This window comes from Terrapene carolina, unplaced genomic scaffold, assembly GCF_002925995.2.
Source record: "Terrapene carolina triunguis isolate 2854851 unplaced genomic scaffold, T_m_triunguis-2.0 Scaffold58, whole genome shotgun sequence".
NCBI classification, from domain to species: domain Eukaryota; kingdom Metazoa; phylum Chordata; order Testudines; family Emydidae; genus Terrapene; species Terrapene triunguis.
Window position 1 is genome coordinate 56,769,220 of NW_020664409.1, and position 25,711 is coordinate 56,794,930.

Below are 25,711 nucleotides of genomic sequence, written 5' to 3' on the forward strand. Positions count from 1 at the left end.
TGTTACCACTCAATAAAGAGATCTTGGAGTCATTGTGGATAGTTCTCTGAAAACATCTGCTCAATGTGCAGTCAAAAAAAGAAAAACTAACAAAGTCAGGAACAATTAGGAAAGAGATAATAAGATAGTAAATACCACTATATAAATCCATGGTACGCCCACATCTTGAATACTGCGAACAGATGTGGTCGCTCCATCTCAAAAAAGATATATTGGAATTGGAAAAGATTCAAAAAAGGGCAGCAAAAATGATTAGGGATATGGAACAGCTTCTGTATGAGGAGAGATTAAGATTGGGACTTTCCAGCTTGGAAAAGAGATGACTACAGGGGGTGATATGATAGAGGGCTATAAAATCATGATGGGTGTGCAGAAAGTAAATAAGGAAGTGTTATTTACTCCTTTTCATAACACAAGAACTAGGGGTCAGCAAATGAAATTAATAGACAGCAGGTTTAAAAGAAACAAAAGGAAGTAGTTCTTCACACAATGCACAGTCAACCTTGGAACTCTTTACCAGAGGATGTTGTGAAGGCCAAGACTATAAGAGGGTTCAAAAAGAACTAGCTAAGTTCATGGAGGATATAGGTCCATCAATGGCTGTTAGCCAAGATGGTCAGGGATGCAACTCCATGTCTGGGTGTCCCTAGCCTTGGACTGCCAGAAGTTGTGAGTGGACAACAGGGATCACTCAATAGTTGCCCTGTTCTGTTCATTCCCTCTGAAGCATCTGGCATTGGCCACTGTCGAAAGACAGGGTACTGGGCTAAATGGACCATTGGTCTGACCCAGTGTGGCCATTCTTGTCGTGTTCTTCTTGTTGTTACCCTCCACCCTAACCCCAGCAGATTTTGTATTGTGTGGTCTTTCAGCTGTGATGAGTTGTAAAGTTACATAATTTTATTGGATATCATGTGAAATGTGCAGTATTGGGTAACATATATGATCTGTAAATAGTTTACCTTGTGGTATTATTTATTTTTCTTTATGAAAATTAATACAAAATTAATCACAGAAAAGCATATAATCTAAACGATCTGCATGATGAGGAAGATACAGCAAGCAATTTGGATTGACCAATATTCAGTTTCTCATGCTCTGAGACTGATCTTGCTTCCACCGAAATAAATGGTAAAACTCACATTGACTTCAGTGATGCAGGATCAGGGCCTATAGCCCCAAGCTCCTTCTCTATATTCCAACATTTTATTTTTCCTTTCTATATGAACCACTAATTGCCAATAGTGGCAACAGTTTCAGCTATCAAGGGTGAATTTTATTGGATGGTGCTGATTTGAATAAGAAAATCTATCTAAAACATGAAATGGCTGTGTGGCAGGGTGCTGCTAGAGATGCCTTAATCAGCATCTGCCACTCCAGCCCCAATCATGGGGCTTAGAGTGGGGCTGGGTAGATAGCCTGATGCTTGCCTGGTAACTGACCACACCTGCCAGCCTCGTTAGCAGGAGCTATAAGGATGGAAGTGAGAGCAGAGACTAGGAGGGGGAAGTTTAGGCTTGGCTTGGCTCAAACAGAGATGGGAGTCTCCTAGTCTGTTGCTGGCCAGTCCAAACTGTTGTAAAAAGCCTGTATATAGTTAGAAACTGGTGGTGGGAACTTGATTACAAATAAGAGCTTGGGTGTTGCACCAGTCTGATGTGTCCCTGAGTCTTAGAGAAAAGAGGGAGAAGGGTTGAACTGGAGGGGCATGGTGTGTGCCCCATTACACGTGGAGGCTTGTCCAGGATACAAAGCCACCACCAGGGTGTAGCTACCCAAGGATGGAGGGAATCGTGCAGTGGCTAGCTAAACAGCAAGAGGAGCTGCAGAAAACCCTGCAGGCCTTCCAGCAGTCCCACCAGGTGGAGTGGCAGGCCTTACTTGCCTGGCAGGCCAAATAACAGGAGACCCTCCAGGACTTGATCAGGGAGCAGGCCAGTGTACAGCAGCAGCTCCTGAACTGATTGGTGAGTCCCCTGGGAGGTGATGGCAGCTGTGCGCTAGGGTTGAGACTCTGTAAGATGGGCCCTGATAACGACCCTGACACTTTCCTGTGTACATTTGAGTGGGTGGCCACGTGTGCTGGATGGACTATGGATGGGGCCCTCTGGCAAGAAGGGAGGGGAGACCCTGATGATGGGAGGGGAGAACCCTAGACCTGGTGGACCCAGGTTGGGGGGGAGGACCCAGGTCCCCAGAGAACAGGAGAGAAAGACCCTAGAAAATGGAACCAGAGTGAAGATGGGAGAGAAGCAGAGGGCGAGGGACAGAAGGAATGTCCCATTATAGAACCCCGGGGGAAGGGGTCCAAGGCTGAGAGAAGGGAGGGTCCCAAGGAATGCCTGAAGGTGGAGCCTCCAGGCAGGGAGAGCCAGACCCCCCTGGGCCAGGTAACTGTACCTGTGGCCAGGGTGAGGTACAGATCCACCCGGCTCCCCTGCTGGCCAAAAAGGGGGAGCAGCTGGGAGGTTGACTGCAAGGCTGTGACTGGTGTGAGGACCTGTGGGGCAGTCTGTCCCCTACCCAGTGTGCCTTTTGTGGCTGGAGGATGGACCAACCCCAGGTGGAGGATCCCTGGGACCATCCCGTGGGCAGCAGCAAGCCTCCCCAGTGCAGCCTCCTGGGCAGGGGGAGAAGGGGCTGGACCAGTCTCCCTGGCAGAAGCTTAAAGGGGGAGGTGTGTGGCAGGATGCTGCTAGAGAGACCTTAGTCAGCTCCTGCCACTTTAGCCCCAATCAGGGGGATTGGATTGGGGCTGGGTTGATAGCCTGATGCTTGCCTGGTAACTAACCACACCTGCCAGCTTTGTTAGCAGGAGCTATAAGGCTGTGAGGAAGTGAGAATGGGGTGGAGACCAGAAGGTCAGGCTCAGGGGGAGGCGGGAAGTGGGAGTCTCCTAGTCTGTTACTGGCCAGTCCTGTGGTAGGTCAAGCTGTTGTAAAAAGCCTGTATATAGTTTGAAACTGGTGGTGAGGATTTGATCAGAAATAAAAAGCACAGATGTTGCACCAGCCTGAAGCGTCCCTGAGCCTCGGAGAAGGGCCAAACCGGAGAGGCATGGAATGCACCCTGTTACAGGCTGGTTACGCCTCTATTAAATTGCATACAGTATGACTCCAAATCAGAAGAGATTCTTGGAACGCAAGAAGAACTGTCATCAGCACAAGTATATTTTATTTATTTATGTATTTATATGGGAGTAATGGAACACATTAACAGCCTGGGCTTCAGTCAACAATCCATGAGAAATCCACACTATTCAGACAATCAATTAGTGTCTATCATGGTGGAAGAATGCTGCCATGAGACAGTCATAGCTTACAAGGAAGATTCATTACTTTACTGGTGGACCAAAAATAGCAGTTGGCCTATAATAGCATAAATCAGGCTTCATTATCTCAATTTCCCACTTTCAAAGGAAAATATGCTGGTTTTGGCACTATATTGAACTGAAAAACTCCTGTGTATACCACAACACGTAAATGGTCTTAACCTTTCCAAAGATGGATGATGATAATTTCTAGCTTTATACCTCATCCTTCTTGGCTTGTTTCAATATTACTCCATTTAGGAAATTGCAGTATATATCACAGTGTGGGAAGAAGGCAGAAGTAGTGAAGAATGTCAACTAATAAGATGAAGGGTTTGATCTGGCAAGCTGTCTGCTCATAGAACTTTCAATACATCTTAATGACAGTCCACACAACAAGGATTTCGGTTCCAACGCGGTTGCCATAACTAGAAGGGGTTGGAGGCTATGCCAATAACACACACTGCCACCTACTGGCCCACTACACTAAAAATATTTAGCACCATCAAACTAGTCCATAAAAAAGCATAAAACAAAAAAATCCCATTTAAAAAAATTGTCTAATCCTGCTCTCTCTGTCGGGCTATCCTTTTGTTTGGCTGAAATAGATACATTTTTCTCCTGTTCCTTTTTGTTCTGGAGCAAAAGTAATAGAAAATGGATTTTTATCTGGGCAATTATCAAAATATCTCACTGCTGGCTTGTAGCTATTTAGTGCAGCATTGTTATTACACCTCTACGCCGATATAAAGCTGTCCTCGGAAGCCAAAAAATCTTACCGTGTTATAGGTGAAACCGTGTTATAGCGAACTTGCTTTGATCCACCGGAGTGCGCAGCCCCGCCCGCCCAGAGCGCTGCTTTACCGCATTATATCTGAATTCGTGTTATATCGGGTCATGTTATATCGGGGTAGCGGTGTACTATAAAAATTATTTTGCACTATTCTCTGCATGGTGCCTGTGGTGTACATCTTACTTGCCAGTGTCTTCATATAGCAGTGGGATTGAATTTTAGATTCAGATCCACAGAGGGAGAGTCCACAGTAGGCACAGATTTTCAAGCCTTAATTACATTTGGAGCTCAGAGCCCACACAGTACTGAAACATGACAGGAAAAGGAATAGTCATATGCAAACACACACACAATTTATTTAATTGGCTTGTTCTGAACTCCCTCTTCTAATCTGTCTAAATAAAATGATAGCAATTGCCAAGCAGTGTCACACATTGCACTATTTCAAACCCTATATATAGAAGTCACTATAATTCAGTATTTATATACTAGTAGCACCCAGGATTTTCAAGGTCTAATGAGACAAGTTCCCTGCTGAAGGAATTTGCTATGTAACGGCCTAATCCTCCAAACATTTTTCTGTGGTATTACTCACAGTAGACAGCGCTATGCTCCATGTGTATTTGTAGAATGGGGCCCAAAATGCATACTGGACTGGTGGAAAAATAGGGGAAGGAATGCAATAAAAAGTAAAGTGGTGAACTTCACAGCTCAAACATGTAGAATGGGACAAAGATACGAAAGAGCAGCTAATCATGGAGGTTGGGTAGAGGAAAGTGGGCAAGGGGCAGGAAGAGAGAAGAACAGAGAGAGTTCTGGGGTGAGATCCTGACCTTGTTGAAGTCAATGGGTATTTTCTTAGCTTCTGTATGATCACATGGAGGTGAATCATGTTATAGTGTAGGAAAACAAAAACAAAGACAAGGCCACAAATGTAGCCCTTGAAGATTCATCTGCCATGGCAGTGAACTCTTGTGTTTTCCATGAATCATTAGATTTTATTAGTATACTTTTTCCCCAATTCATTTTTGTATTCAGTGTCGTCTTTGGTACAGGAGTATTTTAACATTAAAGTATTTGCTGTGGGAAACTGGTATTTCTGCTCCATAATCAGAGAATGGAATTCCTCACAAAGTTATACACTTATAGGAAAAAGGCAAAAAATCATAGGCCACATTATTTTAAGTAAAATATAAATTATTTTGCACAACTAATTGTTTAAATCTATGTAATATTCAACTACTTGCTTTAAAATTTATAATCATGTACAACTAAGGACTTGTCCATACTTACCACAGTGAACGGTGCAGCTGTACCAGTGCCACTGCGCCATTGTAGTGCTTAGTGAAGACGTTACCTTCAATGACTGGAGAGCTTCTCGCCTTGGTATAGGTACTCCGCCTTCCTGAGAGGCGGTAGTTATGTTGACAGGATAAGCCTTCCTGTTGACATAACGCTGTCTACACGGGGGATTAGATTAGTATAACTATGTCGCTGGAGTGACATAATTCTAATGACATAAATTGGGCATGTAGACCAAGACCAAGTTTGTTATGAGATTGAGAGAGGAGTCTTGCTCAGTTACAGCCTTACTGAGGTGACAGGCCATGACTTTTTATGATAAATGCTAAAAGCTGGAGTTTTTTGAAGTGATAGCCTTGACTAATAACCTTAACATGAGAATGCTATTGAAGATACTGGTGTTCAAATTTTGAGTGCTGAGAGGCAATTGTTCCTCTCATTTATAGAGGGAGATTACACGAGAAGAAAATTATGTGGAAGGAAATGTAGCCTATAATGACAAAACAAAATAACTTACTTAAAGCAGCATCCTGTGTTCTGGTTCCTGGGTCTGGTCTGGGCCTCACTTACTGTGAATGACAAGCCACCATCAGAACAAAAGTAGGTGGAAGTTGTGTGGAGATTTGAGAGACTTTCCAATGGAGGATGGGTGCTCCCTTCCTCTGACATGAAAGTGTCATCCTCATGGAGAGTGAAACTGCCTTTTTTCTTTCTTTTTTTAACACATTTTCTTTTGTGTCCTCTACTTTTGTCAATGACTTCTCATTGCTTTCAATTAATGCATGCAGTAATTCAGCTGTATTATCAATATTTAGTCTATCAAGGGAAAACAAAAGGAAAGGAAAACTCAGTGTTCCAGGAAGTACCAAGCTGAATGAAAAGCTTTTTAGCTACTGTTGATGTTCCATGGCATTATATAAAAGCAATTAAACTCTTTCATCTTGAGATTCAGATTTTTTTTTTTTTTTTTGCAAAGGAGCATAGTTACACTAATTTGTATCCATTTTAATACTAGATGCTTTGGAACCACCATTTATAAGCAGTTGTTCTTCTTTAGAATATGTATCCGTTCTTGAGTAATGTTCTCTTGGAGAAGCTTGATATTGGAATAGTGACTGTGATGCGGTGCATTATGGACTGGGTTATTAGTAATGACTGTGGATGTCAGATGCAGGCTAAAATCAGCATGGAACTCAAGATCTGGTATATGCTTTTTTATAGAGGGGGGCTATGATAGAGGTGTCTCAAATCATGAATGATATGGAGAAAGTGAATAGAGAAGCGTTACTTACTCTTTCACACAATACAAAAACCAGGGGTCTCCCAATGAAATGAATAAGCAGCAGGTTTAATACAAACAAGAGGAAGTACTGTTTCACACAACATACAATTAACCTGTAGAACTCATTGCTGTGAGATGTTGTGATCGCCAAAAGTATAACTGGGTTCAAAAAATCATGGAGGCTAGGTCCATCAATGGCCATTAGCCAAGATGGTCAGGGATGCAACCCCATGCTCATGGCAACCCTGAACCTCTGACTGCTAGAAACCAGGAAGGCAAGACAGAGGTGGATGTCTCCAAAATTAACCTGTTCTGTACACTCCCTCTGAAGGTCTGTCAATGTTAGAGACAGGATATTGAACTAGATGGACCATTGGTCTGACACAGTATGGAAGTTCTTATTAGCACATCCCAAAGCTTCAGAGAATTGAAGGTTTGGAAGATTGCCGGTAGATTCTGATGGCTGCATGCAGGCTCAATAAAACTATGGACATCCAAGCAACTTAGGCAAGTTCAGTTAGGGTAGCAGGAGAAGGATGTGGCATCTGCACTCCAGATTTGAGGTTTGCAACTGAAGACACAAAGTATTGCTGGGGAGGCACAGTAAATCTTGGGCGACTATCATATTCCAGAGTGCAATCTAGACTAGTGAGGGTTTGCATCACCATTTTCCCTGCAGCCTTGGGTGCCTCACAATGCTTTCCTGCAGTAGCTCCCAACTTGGGCTGCTCACAAACAGCCAAACAACATGCAGATCACATCCTGAGTGTCTGTGTAGAGCTGCAGCCTGCCAGCAACACCCCAGTCAGACTCTGATTTCCACCAGCCTTGGTTACCACTTGCAGGGTGACCCCAACATACTCCCAGTTCTGAATTTTCCCAAAAACACGTGTTGTGCGCTCTTCAGCTCTCTCCTGGACAGTTCAGATATAAAAGGTCTATTGACCCTATAAAGGGGTCAGTATGCAATAGTTTGCTACTTTAACTAGAGTTACCCAAACAGTTCATTTTAAACACAACACTGGATTAGTTTTGAATAAAGAAGAAAGCAAGTTTATTTAATTACAAAGAGAGAGGCTTTAAGTGAGGACAGGTGTAAGACATTAAAGTCAGAAATGGTTACAAGAGAAATAAAGGTAAAATGCTTTCTAGTAACTAAAACTTAACAAACTAGACTTGGTTCAAGGTAAAATCCTTACCACATGTTCCCAGCAACATTTCTAACCAAATTTTCATGTCAGGATTCCTTCCAAAGTCAAAATTCTGGTTCTTTCGTCACCTTAGGTGAAAGAGAGAGAGAGAGAAAATACCTGGGGCATTCTTGTCCAGTCACTCTTTGGAATGAATTTTCCTAAGGGTCAGGGCCGGCTCTGGCTTTTTGGCCACCCCAAGCAAAAAAAAAAAAAAAAAAAACGGGGCAGCCAGAATGGAAAAGCAAAAAAAAAAAAAAAAAAGCTGGTGCCTGGAGCCGGCCCTGCTAAGGGTTACCCCTAGATAAAGTTCTTTCCCGCTGCAAGGATGAAGGCTCATGATGAAAGAGGTTCCATGTTGTTGTTTGTTAAAATGCAGATCAATCTGTTCCTGCCCCCCTTCCTTGCCAAAGAATGGCCACTTGACAGGTGATTGCCAATAAATGTTGACACCGGGCTAGAGGCATCGGCTTGTCTTTGAGGAACTGGTTTATGCCATCCCCAAACTTGTCTGGTAAACACATTTCAGTTATATTTCAGTTTATGTTCATAACTTTACGTATAACGTTGCTACATACATTTCACCAGGATATTATAGACCAGCAGGTTATTAGTTTTTTCAAATGATTCCTCACAAGGTATGTTTTGTACAAAGATTATTACAGTTGTGTGGAGGGTGTGAATACAAGGCTGCATTCAGTCCCAGAGACACAATCAAATCTTGTGTTTAAACAAGTGTTTTGGTTAAACAGGATTTGGCTAAGTGGGATTATGCTTGTATTTCCATTTGGAATGCTGATGAATTTGCACACAGCTGGCAGGATACTTTCTTTTCCCCTCCAGCATTGCATTAGGTAAATGAGCATTCTTTGCAAAAATCTGATTATGTGAGTTGTGTTGTAAATATTATGCATTTCAGTATAGATTACAGCTGTTTGGCTAAAAGAATAGGATGATGACTTAACCCTATTTAACATTTTGCATTTTTTTCCTGTTTTGGGTACTACTAGATACATCTCTGACATCTACCTTGCTAGTATATTTTGCAAGCTTTGAAGCAGAAAGTATCTAACTTCATTTACTATTGTAAGGAAAAGGCCAGAGCAGTAGCTAATCAAATTTAGTACTAAGTAAAAGTGAGTGACGCACATCTTGTAGGGAAATAAATTTAAAATTTATGATGGTTGGCACCTTATAATATAGAATTACTGTACCTTTCTATGTTGTCAGACAGCCAAAACTTAATCAAGCAGAGAATTGTTGGAAACCTCACTTACAGAAATAACAGCTGCTTGGGGAAAAAATGAGGCATAAGCTGCCGTTTCCTTTAAAACCTAATCCATCCAGTAGTTTACAGCTGTTCAAAAATTGTGACTCTCTTCTCTTTAAACAAAATTAAAGTGTACACACACTTTGGTTTGTGTATGATATCCTTATGTATTGATTGGGTAACTCTTGCCGAATGTAAATAAATTTGGTTTAAAACATCGGTTCATTTGATCTAGTTTGCATTGGCAGTGCTAGCTATGGATAAAAATAAAAGGAACTGATCCTTAGCTGGTGTAAATTGACTTCAGTGGAGCTGACATTTTACACCAGATGATGATCTTGCCCAAAGAATTTAATTTTTTTTATTTTTCATTAAGCAATAAAAATGTTATTGTTAATACCGCCTTCAACCAGATCTAGATTAAGGGTGCCATTCAAAAAAATGTTGTTCAAGTTTACTGTTACTTCTTCAGGCTTAAAGTTTATATCTTATTACTCTGCCACCTTGTATGTGTGGTGTTTATTAAATGCCCCCAAAAGAGTATCTCCATGATAATGATGAGCAGGTTTTTAGGGCAGTGCCTAATGGGGCCCCATTGTGCTAGGCACTGTACAAGCAGAGTAGTAGATGGACCCAGCCCTGAAGAGCTTACAGTCTAAATAGGCAGGGTGGACATAGGGTGGGGGAAGGGGTAGAACACAAGCATAGTGAACAATGCTTGGTGGGAACAAACGTCATGTTAATTCCATGATTTTGGGGACAGTGCAGTTAGTTTGGAGGGGAACAGCTAAATGTAAAGAGAAGTGAAGGGAGGGGGGACATTGAAGGGAGGAGGGTTGAGGAGGGCAGGGAAGAAGAGAGTAAGAGGGGTAGGAGTGAAACTGAGGGGAAGAGACTGAGATAGGAGGCGGGTTTGGCGCAAACGACCAATAACAAAGGGCAGAAAAGTCCAGTGAGACTTGTAGAAAGCTCTCTGAATGTCTGAAAGCTCCTGCTTTTGCAGCTGCTTGCTCCTACTGGCTAGTCTGAGGCTGGTTCCTCCCTGCAGTTTCCCCCAAGGCCACATGGCAGAGTGGAAGGTTAGAAAGGTATCACCTGTGTCTTATGCCCCCAGAGGGAGTTTTCTGCTGCACAGTTCTGGATTTTGGAGGAGGGGTGCTGGGAGAAGGGGTGGCCGGGGCCCCAGCTGGGCCCCATTTCACCCCCTTCCCCTTCTGTGCAGACATTGCTGCTGCTTCCTACCAACTGAAGTTTCTTTATCTTTGCTACTATGATCAAACTCTAAAATGCAGCTATACAGCTATGAGCTGTGATCTCATAGGATACCATAAGCAAGCTCGGTCCTTGGCCACAGTTAAAGAAAACCAAAAGTGCTGCAGGTACTAGTGTTGGTGATTCCACAGGTGGTACCTCATCTTTTCATATACACAACAAGGAGCCTTATTGCTTCAACCCATATCTTCTCTGACTCCCCATTTATTTTAGAATCCATTTCAAAACTGCCTGTATTGTTTATAAATTCGCGGAGACTTTCTCTTCCCTCCCTCCTTCCCTTTAATTTTCCTTTATATCCTTCTTAACCCCCTCAGCTCATCTACCATCAGCTGCCTTTGGCTGTTCCTGTAATTTCTGTTTATCTTTTGACCCTTTGAAATTGTGCATTAGACATGCATTGTAGAAAAACTGAGTTTACAGGTGCATATATAAGTAGGGCCCTACCAAATTCACAGCCGTGAAAAACATGTCACGGACCATGAAATCTGGTCTCCCCTGTGAAATCTGACTATTGTAGAGGAGACCAGCTTTTACAGAATTGGGCAGCTGGAGAGCGGTGGCTGCTGGCCGGGAGCCCATCTCTAAAGGCAGCAACACTAGCAGCAGCAGTGCAGAAGTGAGGTGGCATGGTGTGGGGGGGAGGTGTCACTTCAGGGGGGGCAGGACTGGCCTTACAGGCAGGCAAATGGGTGACCACCCAGGGCCCCATGGTCAGGGGTGCTGTGGTCACCACCCCCCCCACACACACACACAGAGCCAGCCCAAGGGCCCTTTAACTCCCAAGCGGTCAGGCTTCAGCTGCAAGTCCTGGAGGGGCTAGGGAGTGACAGGACTTCCTCTTCCTCTGCACGGGCTGTTCCTGAGGCCAGGTCACACGCATTTCTAGGAACCTTCCCCGGCTGCAGGAAGCTCGATCACTGGCTGGGAGTCCAACTCCGAAAGCAGCGCTGTTGCCAGCAGCGCAGAAGTGAGTGTGGCATGGCATGGTATTGCTACCATTAGTTCTGCGCTGCTGCTGGCAGCTGCCTTCAGAGCTGGGTGCCCAGCCAGCATCTGATCGCCAGCTGCCCAGCTTTGAAGACAGCAGCACAGAAGGGAGGGAAGGGGGGTGTGATGCTGTTTCTAAGAAAGGTGGCCATTTATATCACTGTTGTTACCAGTTACACAATTACCATAAATCTTGTACAAAGTATGTCATGTAAGCTATCAATAGAAAAGTTGCTAAGTATGATTATCTTGTTTCTATGCATGTATCATATTTGCATCTGAAGTTATGAATATTGGCAATGTACTTGTATTTTAAATGTGTCGTATTCCTGGGTGACACCCACCAGATAGCTGTCTAGCCCTGATGTAAATCTATGTATCGTCGGCCCATTAGGAACACTCAGCTCTCATAATGGGCCATTGAAGAAACTCATCTCACTCAGTAAGTCTGCCTGCAGATGCCTCAGACAGTAAGGAGCCAATGGCCACCCCCTGTGATTCAGCAAAACATGCAGGGGCATGTGATATGCTCATGTGACCCTAGACCCCATCTCGGGCCAGTCATTTTCCATGGACAAGGGCTATTGGCTCTGTTTGGGACAGTAAATTTCCATGCACGTGGCAAAGGATATAAAAAACACCTGAGACACTTCCTCTACCAATCACACTACTTATATATTTGAAGGGTGTTGTAGTGGATCGGGCACTGGACTGGGAATCTGGAGACCTGGTTTAAATTCTCAGTTCAGCCAGTGACTTTGGACAAGTTATTTAATCCATCTATAAAATGGGAATTATACCTCACAGGCTGTTGTGGTGATAAGTCCATTAATGCTTTTGAGCCACTTAGATACTACAGTGATAAGGGTCATATAATTACAGACATAAGTGTGTGTATGTATATGTATATGTAATATGCGTATGTAATAAAGCATAATATATTTTCCAGGTTAAGCAGAATCTCTTTGATTTTTAAGAATACATTTTGCAGTGCTAGGTAACAAGAAAATACAAATCAATAGCAATCATGTCATGAGAAGATGCAGTATATTCTCCCAGTAACTGAATGTCCCTTTGGATTGGGTCCCTCACTCCCTACAATTAAATTGAATAGTCGGTCACCATCTTTCCACAGATAAATTTGCAAACTTCTGGTAAATGAATTTGTGAAACAGAACTTGAAAAAATTGGCAACACTGTCAGATATGATACATATTTTTTCTTTTATACTGTGTCATATTTCTAATGTCCTCTAGCACAATATATATGTATGTATGTATGCAAAATTGCCTAAAAATAATGTTTCCTTTTTTGTGAAAGTAATTATATCTGTCTTCTTCCCAATGTTCAGTAGCTGTTTCACTTCTAACATTTCCTTATTGACTCTACAGGAGAAATACCCTTATTGTTGCAAAATTTTCTACAGCGTAATTTAGTTCATCGACACATTTTGTGTTGTTATAGAGGATCTTGATGATTTAAGAATGGAAGGAGTAACCAGTGTGATGACTTCTGGGAGTAAATTTAATCAAACTCGAAGCGCACATCCTGCTGAACCTCAGGCAAAGGTCACGTTGAACATCTGCGCAAGGTGTGCCAGGTAAAACAATAGCCAGTCATAATAACAAGTAGATTCTTTTCCCCAGCTTTTTTAGATAACTACTATGCTTACTTAAGGGTCAAGGAGTGACCGCCCCTTTGCTAAAGGAAAATAACTTTGCCCCGAGCTATCCTTTGGCCTATTTTGGCAACTGAGTTTTGTGTAATGTGTGATACAGTTCACATCAACAATGAATCAGAGTATAGGTAGTTTTGAGCCTTACTTCACAGCTTGAAATTATTTTAAGCCTTTCTGAATTTCATTAGTTATCTGAGCTTCTGTGGCTTTTCAAGAGATGAATCAGGGAATTTAGCAGTTCAAAATCAATTTAAAAGCACCTGTATAAATGGAGGTTTAGTTGCACAGGTGCAGTTCATGATTTCATAAAGTTGCATCTTAACACTTCATAATCTCATCCTGTTTCACCTCTTAGAAATACTTTAATCAGTTTGAACCCTTTTTAATTTTGGTAGCTGGAAGTAATTTTTGTATTTCCAGTATGAGGGCATACAAACATCTTGGTATTCCTGAAGCCAAGTCAACTAAGAATGCAACACTAGTTGAAATGCCTTAAATTTTAGATTTAATCTCTCTGTGTAGACACAAGATCATTTAGAAGCAGGATTTAAGCCTGTTTAAATGGCAAAACTAGTCTTTTTACCCTTAGGTAAATGGCATAGATTAACAAGACCAATACAGAGGTTTGCTAATTTTCTCTCCTTGCCTTTGCCACTGGCTGTTCTGTGTTGTTTTAGAGGGGATTAGCTACTTGTATATAGAAATAACCTGTGGTGAAATCAAATTGGTAGTTTTGGCGTGTGCCACCCTAGTTTTGTTTTTTCCATTTTAAGATTATCGCTTTTTAAAATGACACCTGTTTAGGGATTGTTTGCATTGTTGTAACCATGTTGGTCCCAGGATACTAGAGAGACAAGGTGAGTGAGGCAATATCTTTTATTGGTGAAATAGATAAGCTTTCAAGTTTACACAGAGCTCTTCTTCAGGTTTAGGGATGTTGATTTGAAAACACTTGCTGGTACTCCTAATATACCCACAGGCATGCTAAATCCCCATGCTGTACCACATTGTCCCCAGGATGTGATACCTCTGAGAATTACATGGCAGCATTGTCAACACAGCTGTGTCAACACTGTGAGCTGTAAAGCCTGTAATTCTCAAAAATTTTGCTTTTGGTGGCGAGGTGTTGTATCTTCAGAAATGACTAAAATATAGTACTGTACTCTAGAGAGGAAATGACTAAAATAGGGTACTGATGACCATCTTCCTAAATCATAGGGAATAAAATGCTAATATTGTGCAATATTCTTCCAAACAACCAAATATGTAGTAACTTACATTTTCTCAACTCAGTGCTCATCCATATGTTAAAAGTTGGTAACAAGTAAATTAGGAAGGTTTGGGTTTTCTATATGTAGACATGTACAAAGATTTAATACAAATACTTCATATGGATCTATTTTTAAGGAGTGAGGTTAAACCTACCTTTGGAAGTGTTTGAATTGATACATTTGGTGTCAATGATTGCATTGAAATTAATTGTTGTAATTTCATATTACCTTTCACATCTCTTTATTATTTTAAGGGTTAAAAATGAATAGTTCCATGTCCTGCTTACCATAGTGGCCGTGGCATTCTTATGAGGCAAGAAGTCATTCTAGGAGCCATACAGCTGTTGTTTGGCCACCAAATCCAACTCACCCCTATTCAGTGGGTTGAATCTTTGAGCCAAATCTTGGCCTATTCTAGGGCCCCTCTGCACCACTCTAATGGTGCACATGGACCTTTAGAACTGCCTTAGATGGGCAGTTGAAGATTTCCCTGGTGAGGTTTTCCCCTAAAGGCTAATTCAATGCTGACTCAAAAACTGTGGGAGGGGACAGTTGTGAAGGAGGGTTATAAATGCAGCTTTGCTGGGCCTCGTGTGCCAAATAGTGCTCATATGCACCTATGGGTTGATCTGTACACTTCCCTCTCCCAGTCCCATTTGATGATGGCAGAGAGTACCTGACTGAAAATTTATGTCTCCCCCATACTCATCACCTGAGTATCTGAACACCTGCCTCCATTCCTTTGGCTCGTGCTGCTGTTCATCAGCCTCTTTAAGCTTCCAAGGAACCATAGACCTTTCTGCCCCAATGCCATTGGGGGAAAGCTCTAAAGTTAAAGATGGGAATTGCCATTCCCCTCAGTGTTGAGGGGACTTTATCATTCTCTTCAAGAAGGTATGAGGTCCAGGGATACTACTGGAGCTTCAGCTGCTCATGACACAGTAGTTGGGAAGAAAGCCATTTTTCTCCTCTGTACTTGGTGAAGCAGTTGCCTCCATGTCTTTTGTTTTCTCCACAATGGACTGCTCCAGTGGGTTCTACATCCAGCAGCCCAGCTACTGGAAGCATACTATGCTAGTACTCTAAAGACTGCTTTAGTTTCCTATTGGTTTCCAAGTGCAATTCAGTATGTTGATACACATCTTTAAAACTTTGTCTTGGGTTCTAGCTACCTGGCAGACCACCTCTCTCCAGAAGTTGGTCCGGTAAAAGATATTATCTCACCCACTTTGTCTCTCTGTTTTCCAGCAAGGCCGTTGAAGTCTTTCAATGAGTTGTTGCAAACATTCTGTGGTGTTTAGTGGAATTTAACTCCCTTGACAGTATGTCAAAGCCTACGTTTATTTGCCTTCGGGGCATGCTGTGGTGCCTATTTCTGTGTCTGAGTTTTTGCTTAAGGTTTTGGGAAGGGTATTTTTATTTTCTTATTTTATCTTTTTTATTTAATTAATGTTGGTAGTATTACACCATGAAACTTTGGGGTTCACCTAGACCAGTAAGGGCTTGTGTCACCACCTATCCTGGGTGCTTCTGTGCTGTTCAGCTTTAACTCAGAGCTCTGATATCACTAGCCTGCTTCCCAGCACAATGCCTGGTTACTCCTTGCAGAGTGATACCAACAGCCCTTCCAGTCCCAAGTCTCCCTAAACCCGTCTCCCCTACTGTGCTCAGCCCCTCTCACTATAGCACTCACAAAACCTTATCAAGTTCACTGCTCCTTCAAAGAGACAGTACACAGCACCAGCCTGTTAGTTTGGCTGAGGATTTTAATATTCAGTTTGAAACACTGCACTGTGAGGGGTGTGTAATAAAACAAGGTTAAGTTTATTAACACAGAACAGATATTTGTGATACCAAATAGAAGGAATGGAAATAGAAATGGTTACAAACAAACAAAAGTAAAAGTATGCTTCTAAGACTAAAACCTAACTTAACAAACTACAGTCTTCTGTTCAAGGTAGATTTTTTTCACCACAGTTGCTCTTCCAGTATGGCAGTGCTTAACCAGGATCCAACTCAGAGCTCAAAGCACTTAGTTTAATTGTCTCTTCAGATGAAGGATGCCCAAATGGCTTTTCCTCCCTGCATACATCCTCAAGGTTTTATCTTTGTTTCAAAGTCAGGAAACCCTGTTGGGGGCTCAGCTTGTTGTGTCCACCAGGGAGCTGACGCCATGTTAATTTTTGCAGTCTCCTCCCCCGGGTCAAAATAGTTAGGAGGCCATCTCCCCCAGTCGCTAGTTTGATGGTTTTGTTTAACTTTTCTGTAAATGTACTTTCACTGCCTCTCCTTGTTCAATTTACATTGGGGACACATTCAAGCAGACTGGTCCACATTCCTTAGTCTAGGGTGGGGTGACGTAAGCCCTACATGCCAAACACATTTTTAAGAACATATTTCTAGCACATATTTATATTTTTTCCTTTATCACCTGTACGTGCACCCTGCAATAATATTAATGGACCAGTGTGTTACCAGTTCACATATGATACCTTATGTGATACCTTTTAGATATAGATTAAGACAACACTGAGCTGGTCAGGACAGCTCAATCTCACTTCTACATACCAGGGAGCCCCTTGTCCTCTGGCACTGGGGTGCTCTTAGGGTCACATTGATCTATACTGTGTTTATAGATATGCACCCTGATCATGGTAGTGGGGCCCTTTGTAAAAAAAAAAATGGAAAAATAAATACAAATTAATATAAGTTATTAGAACTTTTAGATACAGTTAAACAGGTAAGCGTGTTCCCCTTAACTTCACCCATTTTATGGCTTGTAATAATGGAGCTGTATAAAGTGACTTAAAGTGAATACTCCCATTTAATTTCAGTGGAAGTTTTATAGGTAGGAGACTTGTCAAATCAGGTTACCTTTTATCACAGGTATTTTGGCTGCTTGTGGAATGAATAGGACTTCTTCACTTATGCATTTTTTGCTTAATTGGCAGAGGTTTAAATATTGGGAAATGTGCATCTTGGCTTAGACAAAAATGTAATTTTACCCCTGCATTTGCATATCCAGGTCCTTTCACCCTCCTATACTTTTAAAATGTGCCCTGCTCCAATTCGACTCCTAGGCCAAGGCACTCTCTGATGCTTCTCCTAGAGGTTTCCAGTCTTCCTAAGAGGAGGCTTTGTGACACTGCAGAACTGTTCTGAGAGGGATTTATGTAGATGACTTCAGGAGTTCAGCAGTAATGCTTTTCAATAGTAGCCTCTTCATCATTAATTCTTTTGATCTGATTGTGGATATGATACACGTTTTTATAAAATTTCTACCATAATTCTTTGCCATAATCATCATCTCATTTTATCCACTGTGTAACAAAAGTTTACTCATAAAGAACATCTTTTTCAGTACATGCTCCAAGGTCCTGACTGCTCTCTCAGGAGAAAGTGAGAGCTTTCTTAGGAAGTGCAGGAAATAGGAGTCTAGAAATATCCAGGCATGGGCATAATTTGAACTAACTGCAAAACGTTCCTCCTTAGATTGATGAATGTGCAGGTAGGTCTTTTTTTTCTAAACCTCAAATGCTGATAATTTCCCTCATTAATCCTCTTCAATTGATAGGTATATCAAGGCCAAGATCAGTACTATTAATAAAAGGTAACATTCTCTTCCTAGAGATATGGACGATAAAGATGTAGGTCTTGTTCAAGTCGTCACACCAAATTGCTTTGTAAAATTTTATGATACAAAAGAGGGGCTTAAATCTTCAGGGTGATAAAGAGGTTTGTTGACTAGAATACAGACTAGAAACAGAGAGCTTACTGCTTTCCGTATAGATGTTTCACACTCGGGGAGAGAAATGCAGATGTATAACAGCTTAAGAGGGTTTTCAAACTGGAAAATAGTAATAGAACAATGTTTTTCCCAGAGCTCTTCAAAAACTAACCACAGTGCAAGTTAGGCATCATATTAAGTCATTTGAATAAAAGGGTGACATAATTCAAAAGGTGAAACAAAGCAAGGTTCATAGATTGCAGAAATCAGGGACATATAGAAATATCTGTAGTTTGAAATGTTTGTTTTCTGTGATCACAGAGAAGAGAATTAGCAAAGGCAATTTTAGATAGGGAGAATAAATTTGATTTAAAACATTTGAGTAAAATGTTTGTTAACATTTATCTAATAAATAATTGCATTCCATGAAATGGCATAAATCTCTCAGCTGACTCACAAAATGGTCTGATTCACTTTACAGCAGATCTTATAACTACTGGTTCATGAATTTTAGTTTTAGCTGATGAGTCATAATCAGACATCTCCCACATGTAAGGAAAAAAACATATGGGTTCAATATTTGCCTAATTACAGATTAGCAGAGAAGCATCTATGTTTTGTTACATTTTGTGACTTGCCTGTTGTTTCTGTAACACATTCAGTAATACTGTGAAAGAAATTGACATTTACTCTATAACCTGAAGAAGAACTGTGTGTAGCTCGAAAGCTTGTCTCTTTCTCCAACAGAGGTTGGTCCAATAAAAGATATAACCTCATCCACCTTGTCTAATATCCTGGGACTAACACAGCTACAACAATACTGCAAATAATGTACTCTATAAGGCTTTTGTTGATCAGGTATAAGATAAAGCCAGTGTACTTCACTGAGCAGCCATTTCAATGGAGTTAAGGGGCTTTTTTTGAAAGACCACCCATTAGCCTTATATGCCCGCTGCCATGCTCAAAAGTTAAATCTTGTACTTGTGGAATCTTGCCAGTACATTCCTGGAAGTAAGACGCTTTTTGTTTTTAATAGTGCAAGGGTGCATTCATTCTTCTTAACATCAGTAGCACACAAAAAGGGGTTGCATGTGATTAAAAAAGAAATGGGATTATAGAAAACATACCCAGCCACAAGTTTGAGGGATTCTGAACAAGAATTTCAGAAGAGAGCACTGGTTGCATACAAATGTGTATTTCAGACAATAAATTTGCTCCATATTTTGATCTGAGACCAGCTGGACGAAGAGCACACAGTTCTCTCCTTGGCTGACCAACAAAAATAGTGAATTGTTTGGGAAATAAAATACTCTACTGTTAATTTTACTTGAGCGTTTAAGAATGTTATGGAGAGAGAATCTGTATGCAGCAGTATTATAATATCACAAAAAGACACTAGTGGGACTTGGGGTCATTGAGAAACCATCTATTGGAAAATTTGATAATGAGCTATATAGACAACAGTTTACAAGCAGAAAAGGAGATGACTAATCAGAAAAGAGATTGATGCCATGCTACTTTATGTACTGTACACAAATAGTACTACTAAATACCAGGCAACAGAGAAATTAGCCAAAGCATTTATCTACATTAGGAGGAATAGAGATAGAAACAAAAGAAAGGAGGTTAAATGGAGTTGGACCCATCTAGGACTTCCCACCATTACTTGTTGCTGTCTTTTGGGGGAAAGGTGAGATGGCCGACAATGCTCCTTCAGCCTTCACTTCAGCATACAGTTGGCTAGCCCTCTTTCTCATTATTTATGTGGTAGTGGCTGGCCTGCTCTGATCATTATGTTTCTAGAAGGAGAGGCTGATAGGATGGGCATTTGCCTCTCTGTGGTGCCATTTGGGCTGTTGGAGTTGGGCAGGTCCCTCACAGGGGAGATAACTGTTCATTGGGCCTTGAGTTCTCTCCCAAACCTGATTTTTGCACAGGGTTGGATAAGGCTCTTCTCCTTTGAATTTCTGTCTGCAGATGATGGAGCCAATGACATCATTGTCGTGGGGGAGTTCCGTGATCAAAGGGATGGGGTTCCTTTCTATCCGTTTTCCATCTCCGTGCTTCCCTGTCTCCCGTATGCTGTTTAGGAGTGAGTGTGGGATGGATTATTCAGCCAAAGGCCCTTCTCTCGCTGGCTGAGCTTTGTTTTGGTGATGGCAGCTAATCGGAAGCATTTCAAAGAATGCCCCTTTGAAAACTCTTCTGGGGTTGACTGGCTCTTAACCATATAAGAATCTTTTCTCCCTTATTTTGGACTAAGTATACTTAATAGTGTGTGACCATATGTGTCAGGCTGAGATGATAAAGAGAGCATGGAGTTAAGTAGAGGAGTGCCTGGCCACTGGGGATGTGAAGTGTCTTCTTCCCAACACACTGCTGGCAACTAAAGGCTTTTGCAAGTTTAGTTATTGTATTTTCCCCCCCTGTAGCTGACATCTTTGATATGGTGTGTCTTACATTACTAGAAATTAGGGAGGGAGGGAGAGCAAAAACAGCAGTCCCACTAAGCCCTGATCTGCATTTTCCTCTCTTTATAAAATCTGTGATAAGATCATGTGATAAAAGTAGGTGGAGTCTATTAGAGAAATATCAGAATTTCTTCCCTTAACCCACCTTCATTCTGCATCAGTATGATTCCCGTTTGCCTGCTAGATTCATTCCCTGCAGTGGTAACTTTCTTCAAGCAATTGAAGAGTCTAATTTATCCATATATAAATTTAAATGTGTTTTATCTAATGTACAACCTGTTATGTAAATCTGTAAAGGGACTGCATCTTTGTTTTTCTTTTATAAAAGTAAATTTCTAGCCATTTCCTTATAAAGATACCCTTGAAAATGTAAACTGCTTACAACAGTTTAGAGGAACAATCAGCTTGACTCCACTTCTGCAACAAGAGTGTCAGAGACCTAAAGATAGCCCCCTCATATACATTTTTATCTATAATTACTTGATTAAATTAAGTGTGTAGTGCAAAGAATAATGATGCAAATCCTCCCCATAATCATGATGCTGACCCTAGTATTGTGTGTGGGGGGATATATATGTTAATGTTCCTAAACTATGGGGAGAAATGGCTTCAGTATAGCAGCAATTAATTTATTTCTGACTTAGTGGTTGATATTGAGTTAGTTTGGTGTGGGGGGGGGGGTGGAAGGTAATCTCACTGCGATCAGCGCTTTTACTTGGAGTGTTAACTAACTGTGAATCTTGCTTCTTCAAATTATATCAAGACCTGTGGTTGTGTCTGTACTTTCTTGCCTTGCCATTACCTAATTGGGCTTATGTTGATATGTAATAATTCTTAGTGCTTATCCTTTTGGAATGGAGGATGCTGAGCATCTCAGATGACATATCCTCTAGGCTTCTTTTTTGTAATCTTTTCAGATTATTGATCCTTGGATTTAATCAGCATCTTATTTTTCCTTATAGTAATTTTTGTAAACCTGATAGAATTTAAGTGGTTGGATCTTATAATACAATCCCCAAACCAGAGTGGTTAATAGCATTATCTTTGAAAAGTCATGGAAGGTAGGAGAGATTCCAGATGACTGGAAAAGGGCAAATATTGTGCCAATCTATTAAAAGGGAAATAAGGATAACCCAGGGAATTACAAACCAATCAGCTTAACTTCTGTACCCGGAAAGATAATGGAGCAAATAATTAAGCAATCAATTTGCAAACATATAGAAGATAGTTAAGGTGATAAGTAACAGTCAGCATGAACAAATCATGTCAAACCAACCTGATGGCTTTCTTTGACAGGGTAACACACCCTGTGGATGGGGAGAAGCGGTAGGCGTGGTATATTTTGACTTTAGTAGAGCTTTTGATATTGTCTCACATGACCTTCTCATAAACAAACTAGGGAAATGCAACCTAGATGGAGCTACTATAAGGTGGCTGCATAACTGGTTGGAAAACCATTCCCAGAGAGTAGTTATCAGTGGTTCGCAGTCATGCTGAAAGGGCATAATGAGTGGGGTCCTGCAGGGATCAGTCAAGGGTCCGGTTCTGTTCAATGTCTTCATCAATGATTTAGATAATGGCATAGACAGTACACTTATAATGTTTGTGGACAATACCAAGCTGGGAGGGGTTGCAAGTGCTTCAGAGGATAGGATTAAAATTCAGAATGATCTGGACAAACTGGATAAATGGTCTGAAGTAAATAGGATGAAATTCAATAATGCAAAGTACTCCAGTTAGGAAGGAACAATCAGTTACACACATACAAAATGGGAAATGACTGCTTAGGAAGGAGTACTGTGGAAAGGGTTCTGGGGGTTACAGTGAACTATAAGCTAAATATGAGTCAACAGTGTAACACTGTGGCAAAAAAAGCGAACATCATTCTGGGATGTATTAGCAGGAGTGTTGTAAGTAAGACACAAGAAGTAATTCTTCCGCTCTACTCTGCACTGATTAGGCCTCAACTGGAGTATTGTGTCCAGTTCTGGGCAGCACATTTCAGGAAAGATGTGGCCAAACTGGAGAAAGTCCAGAGAAAAGCAACAAAAATGATTTAAAGGTCTAGAAAACATGACCTATGAGGGAAGACTGAAAATATTTGGTTTGTTTAGTCTGGAAAAGAGAAGACTGAGAGGGGACATAACAGTTTTCAAATACATAAAAGGTTGTTACAAGGAGGAGGGAGGGAAAAAATTTTGTTCTTAACCTCTGAGGATAGGATAAGAAGCAATGGGATTAAATTGCAGCAAGGAAGGTTTAGGTTGGACATTAGGAAAAACTTCCTAACTGTCAGAGTGATTAAGCACTGGAATAAATTGCCTAGGGAGGTTGTGGAATCTCCATCATTGGAGATTTTTAAGAGCACGTTAGACAAATACCTGTGAGGGATGGTCTAGATAATACTTGGTCATGCCATGAGTGCAGGGGATTGGACTAGATGACCTCTCGAGGTCCCTTCCAGTCCTATGATTATAAGGGAACTTTTGCACAGATCTAGACATAGCAGACATCTAAGCAGAGACTGTGAAACTTGCTGAAATGCTACAATGGATTTCAGAGAAGTAAAAGTGCTTTTATTTAAAGAGAGAGAGTTATCTTTTTTTATTTTAAAGTTTTAGTTCTAGAGCTAGTTTAAAAAGTCTGCTTTCTCCCCCCGGGAAAAATTTTAAATGAACAATTGGGATTCAAAATGTCTTGTCTTGTTTGGAGTTTTATTTTAACCTGGGTGAATTTTGAGATAATTTAAAGTTCTTTAAAACTGAAATTTTGTTTGAAAATTCAATATTTAGGATTTTGGTTTTCCTTTGTTTGCCATTGAATGCAGTAGCATGAAAGATGTCTAGATTTTTCCGCACTTCTTTTCTTTTTCCTTTTACCCCTTTGTAACTTTTCAAAACATCTCCAACTTCACAGAATGACAAAAGGACAAATGAAACTCTCTACCTCTGCCATTCTGTGATTTTTTCAGTTTCCTCCAGCTTTGGAAAAGTTACAAAGTAGCAAAATTTGTTTACCATTTATTATTTTGTCACTCCTCCGATTTCTGAAAAGTTCTAAAGTTTTGAAAAGTTACAGAATAGAAAAAGGAAACTTAGGGATGGAAGGACAGAGGGGAACCCTAAACATAATTTATTATATTGCATTCAATCGCAAAAAGGAACACATTTTTAAATGTTGATAATAATTTTTTTAAAAGTAATGAAATGAAAATTTTGATTTGAAATAAATCAAAATTTTAATTTTGTTTCCAAATTCATTGTTGAAAAAATTCATCCAAAATAATATTTTCTTGTAAAAAATTTGGTTTTGGCAAAACCTTGTGTTTTGACAGGAAAAATTTTCAGTCAAAAAGTGTTGATCAGCTCTATTCAGTTCAGTTTGGGCTGTGGTTCAGGACTGGTTCTTTGTTCTGCCCCAGTTTCCAACCTCTAGCCATGAATGACCAAAACAAGGGTATATTGTTGTGCCTCCTTTGGCTTCACAGGCATTGTATATGGCTTAAAGAAATCACTTCATCTTTTCTTTTCCCTCTCTGGAGTATTGCACCAGTTTGGTACCACATTTGCTGTCCTAGCAATTACATTATTTGCTTGTGTGAGAGGTTATTTTAGTGCCCTCAAAAGAAGAGAAACACACTGAGGAAAAACATTAGCCCAACAAAGGTTTGACTGGTTCTAGCACTCATCGCAAATTATAAACATAAAGTAATTCTGAAAAAATAGTTGATTAATTTGCTAAAGTATCGAAGTGTTGCTCTTTTGCTTTTTCCTGTCAGGATTGCTCACTTTCTCACTATCATGGTTGTTGCCCTTCAATATCTTGCTATCTGTAAATCAAAGGGTATAATCTGTACTTTCAAATTATTTTAGAGTGACTTGAAAAATGCACCAGATACCATAATCATTTTCAGTCCTATGCTTCAAAAAATTTCATGGGGAATTCCCTGTGAACTTCCCTTTTAAAAAGAAGGGACTGGGTCTCTCTATTTTCAGAACCCTAGCCATATCCTGGGAAAAAAAACAATAAGACATGAGATTTATGTCAATGGTTCAGCCAGAATCTCAGGAGGCAGATTTTTTCCCCCCTAGTCATTACTAGATTTTCCCACTGGATAAATTCAGCAGCAACAGTTTCAAAGCGCTGAGAAGTTCCATGAAATGATGTGTTATCAGGAATTCTGTATGCTGTCAAGAAAACTCTGTTTACAGTTGAAGCTTAGATCTCTGTAAAAGGGAAAGGGGATTGAATGGGGGGAGTGGTGGTTCATGTCCTTATACTACATAATATTTTCAGAGATTAAACTTTTCCCATTGAGTTTGTCTTACTATATTATTTAATCTGAAGCTGAGCATGTGAGATATAATTGTTGGTTTGGGCAGAAATAATTATCAGTCAGTAAGAGAAAAGTCCAATGATCCTTTCTTTTGAAGGGGTAGGGGTGTGTGTGTGTGTGTGTGTGTATGTGTGTGTGTGTATATATGTGTGTATGTATATTGTGGCAAAGTACCTCCTTCTCCTCGGCAGGCTCAGTCCTTTTTAGCCTTGGAGACCGAGGCTTGGGCAAAGCAAAACCCTGTAGGTAGCACAGGGGCTGGCTATTCCTTCCCTCAGTCAGTTCCCTGTGCTTGTTTGTCTTCCCCTCTGGGGACAGAGTGCGGCCTTCCTTGCTGGAAGGGTCCAGAGCCTTGCTGCTCCTAACTTACTGGCAGCTTCCCTGGTTCTCTCACTCTCTCTCTCCCCTTCCATGCCGGGGAGGGTTTAAAAAGGTCCCAAGCAGTTGGAGCCAGCTGAACCTAATTAGTTTCCTGGTAACCCCTTGTCCAGCTGAACCTTATTTCCCCATGGTTCTCTCTCCTCAGTGGCTTGGGAGAGGCCTTTTTAACCCCCTGGGACTGGGACTGATTACTACCCCCCCCCTTGTAGCTGTTTGTCCTGGGTTTGCCACAATATATTAAAAATAGAAAATGAATGTGTGCATGTTGAGTTCAACTCTAACATTATAAAAAATGAGGCACTAATATGGTTATACAAATGGTATAAAATTCGCACTGTATAATAGGGTTACCATACGTCCTCTTTTTCCCGGACATGTCCGGCTTTTCGGCACTCAAACCCCCGTCCGGGGGGAATTGCCAAAAAGCCGAACATGTCC

General features: G+C 40.9%; 1 protein-coding gene across 1 annotated transcript in view; it reads left to right on the forward strand.

Moving 5' to 3' along the window:
* CUNH8orf34 (chromosome unknown C8orf34 homolog) overlaps positions 1-25,711 on the forward strand; it is a 270,042-nt gene that overhangs the window by 173,437 nt on the left and 70,894 nt on the right. The window contains exon 8 of the mRNA XM_026647343.1: positions 12,874-13,009. Within this exon, the coding sequence (XP_026503128.1) occupies positions 12,874-13,009 (136 nt within the window). The remainder of the gene's footprint in view (positions 1-12,873; positions 13,010-25,711) is intronic.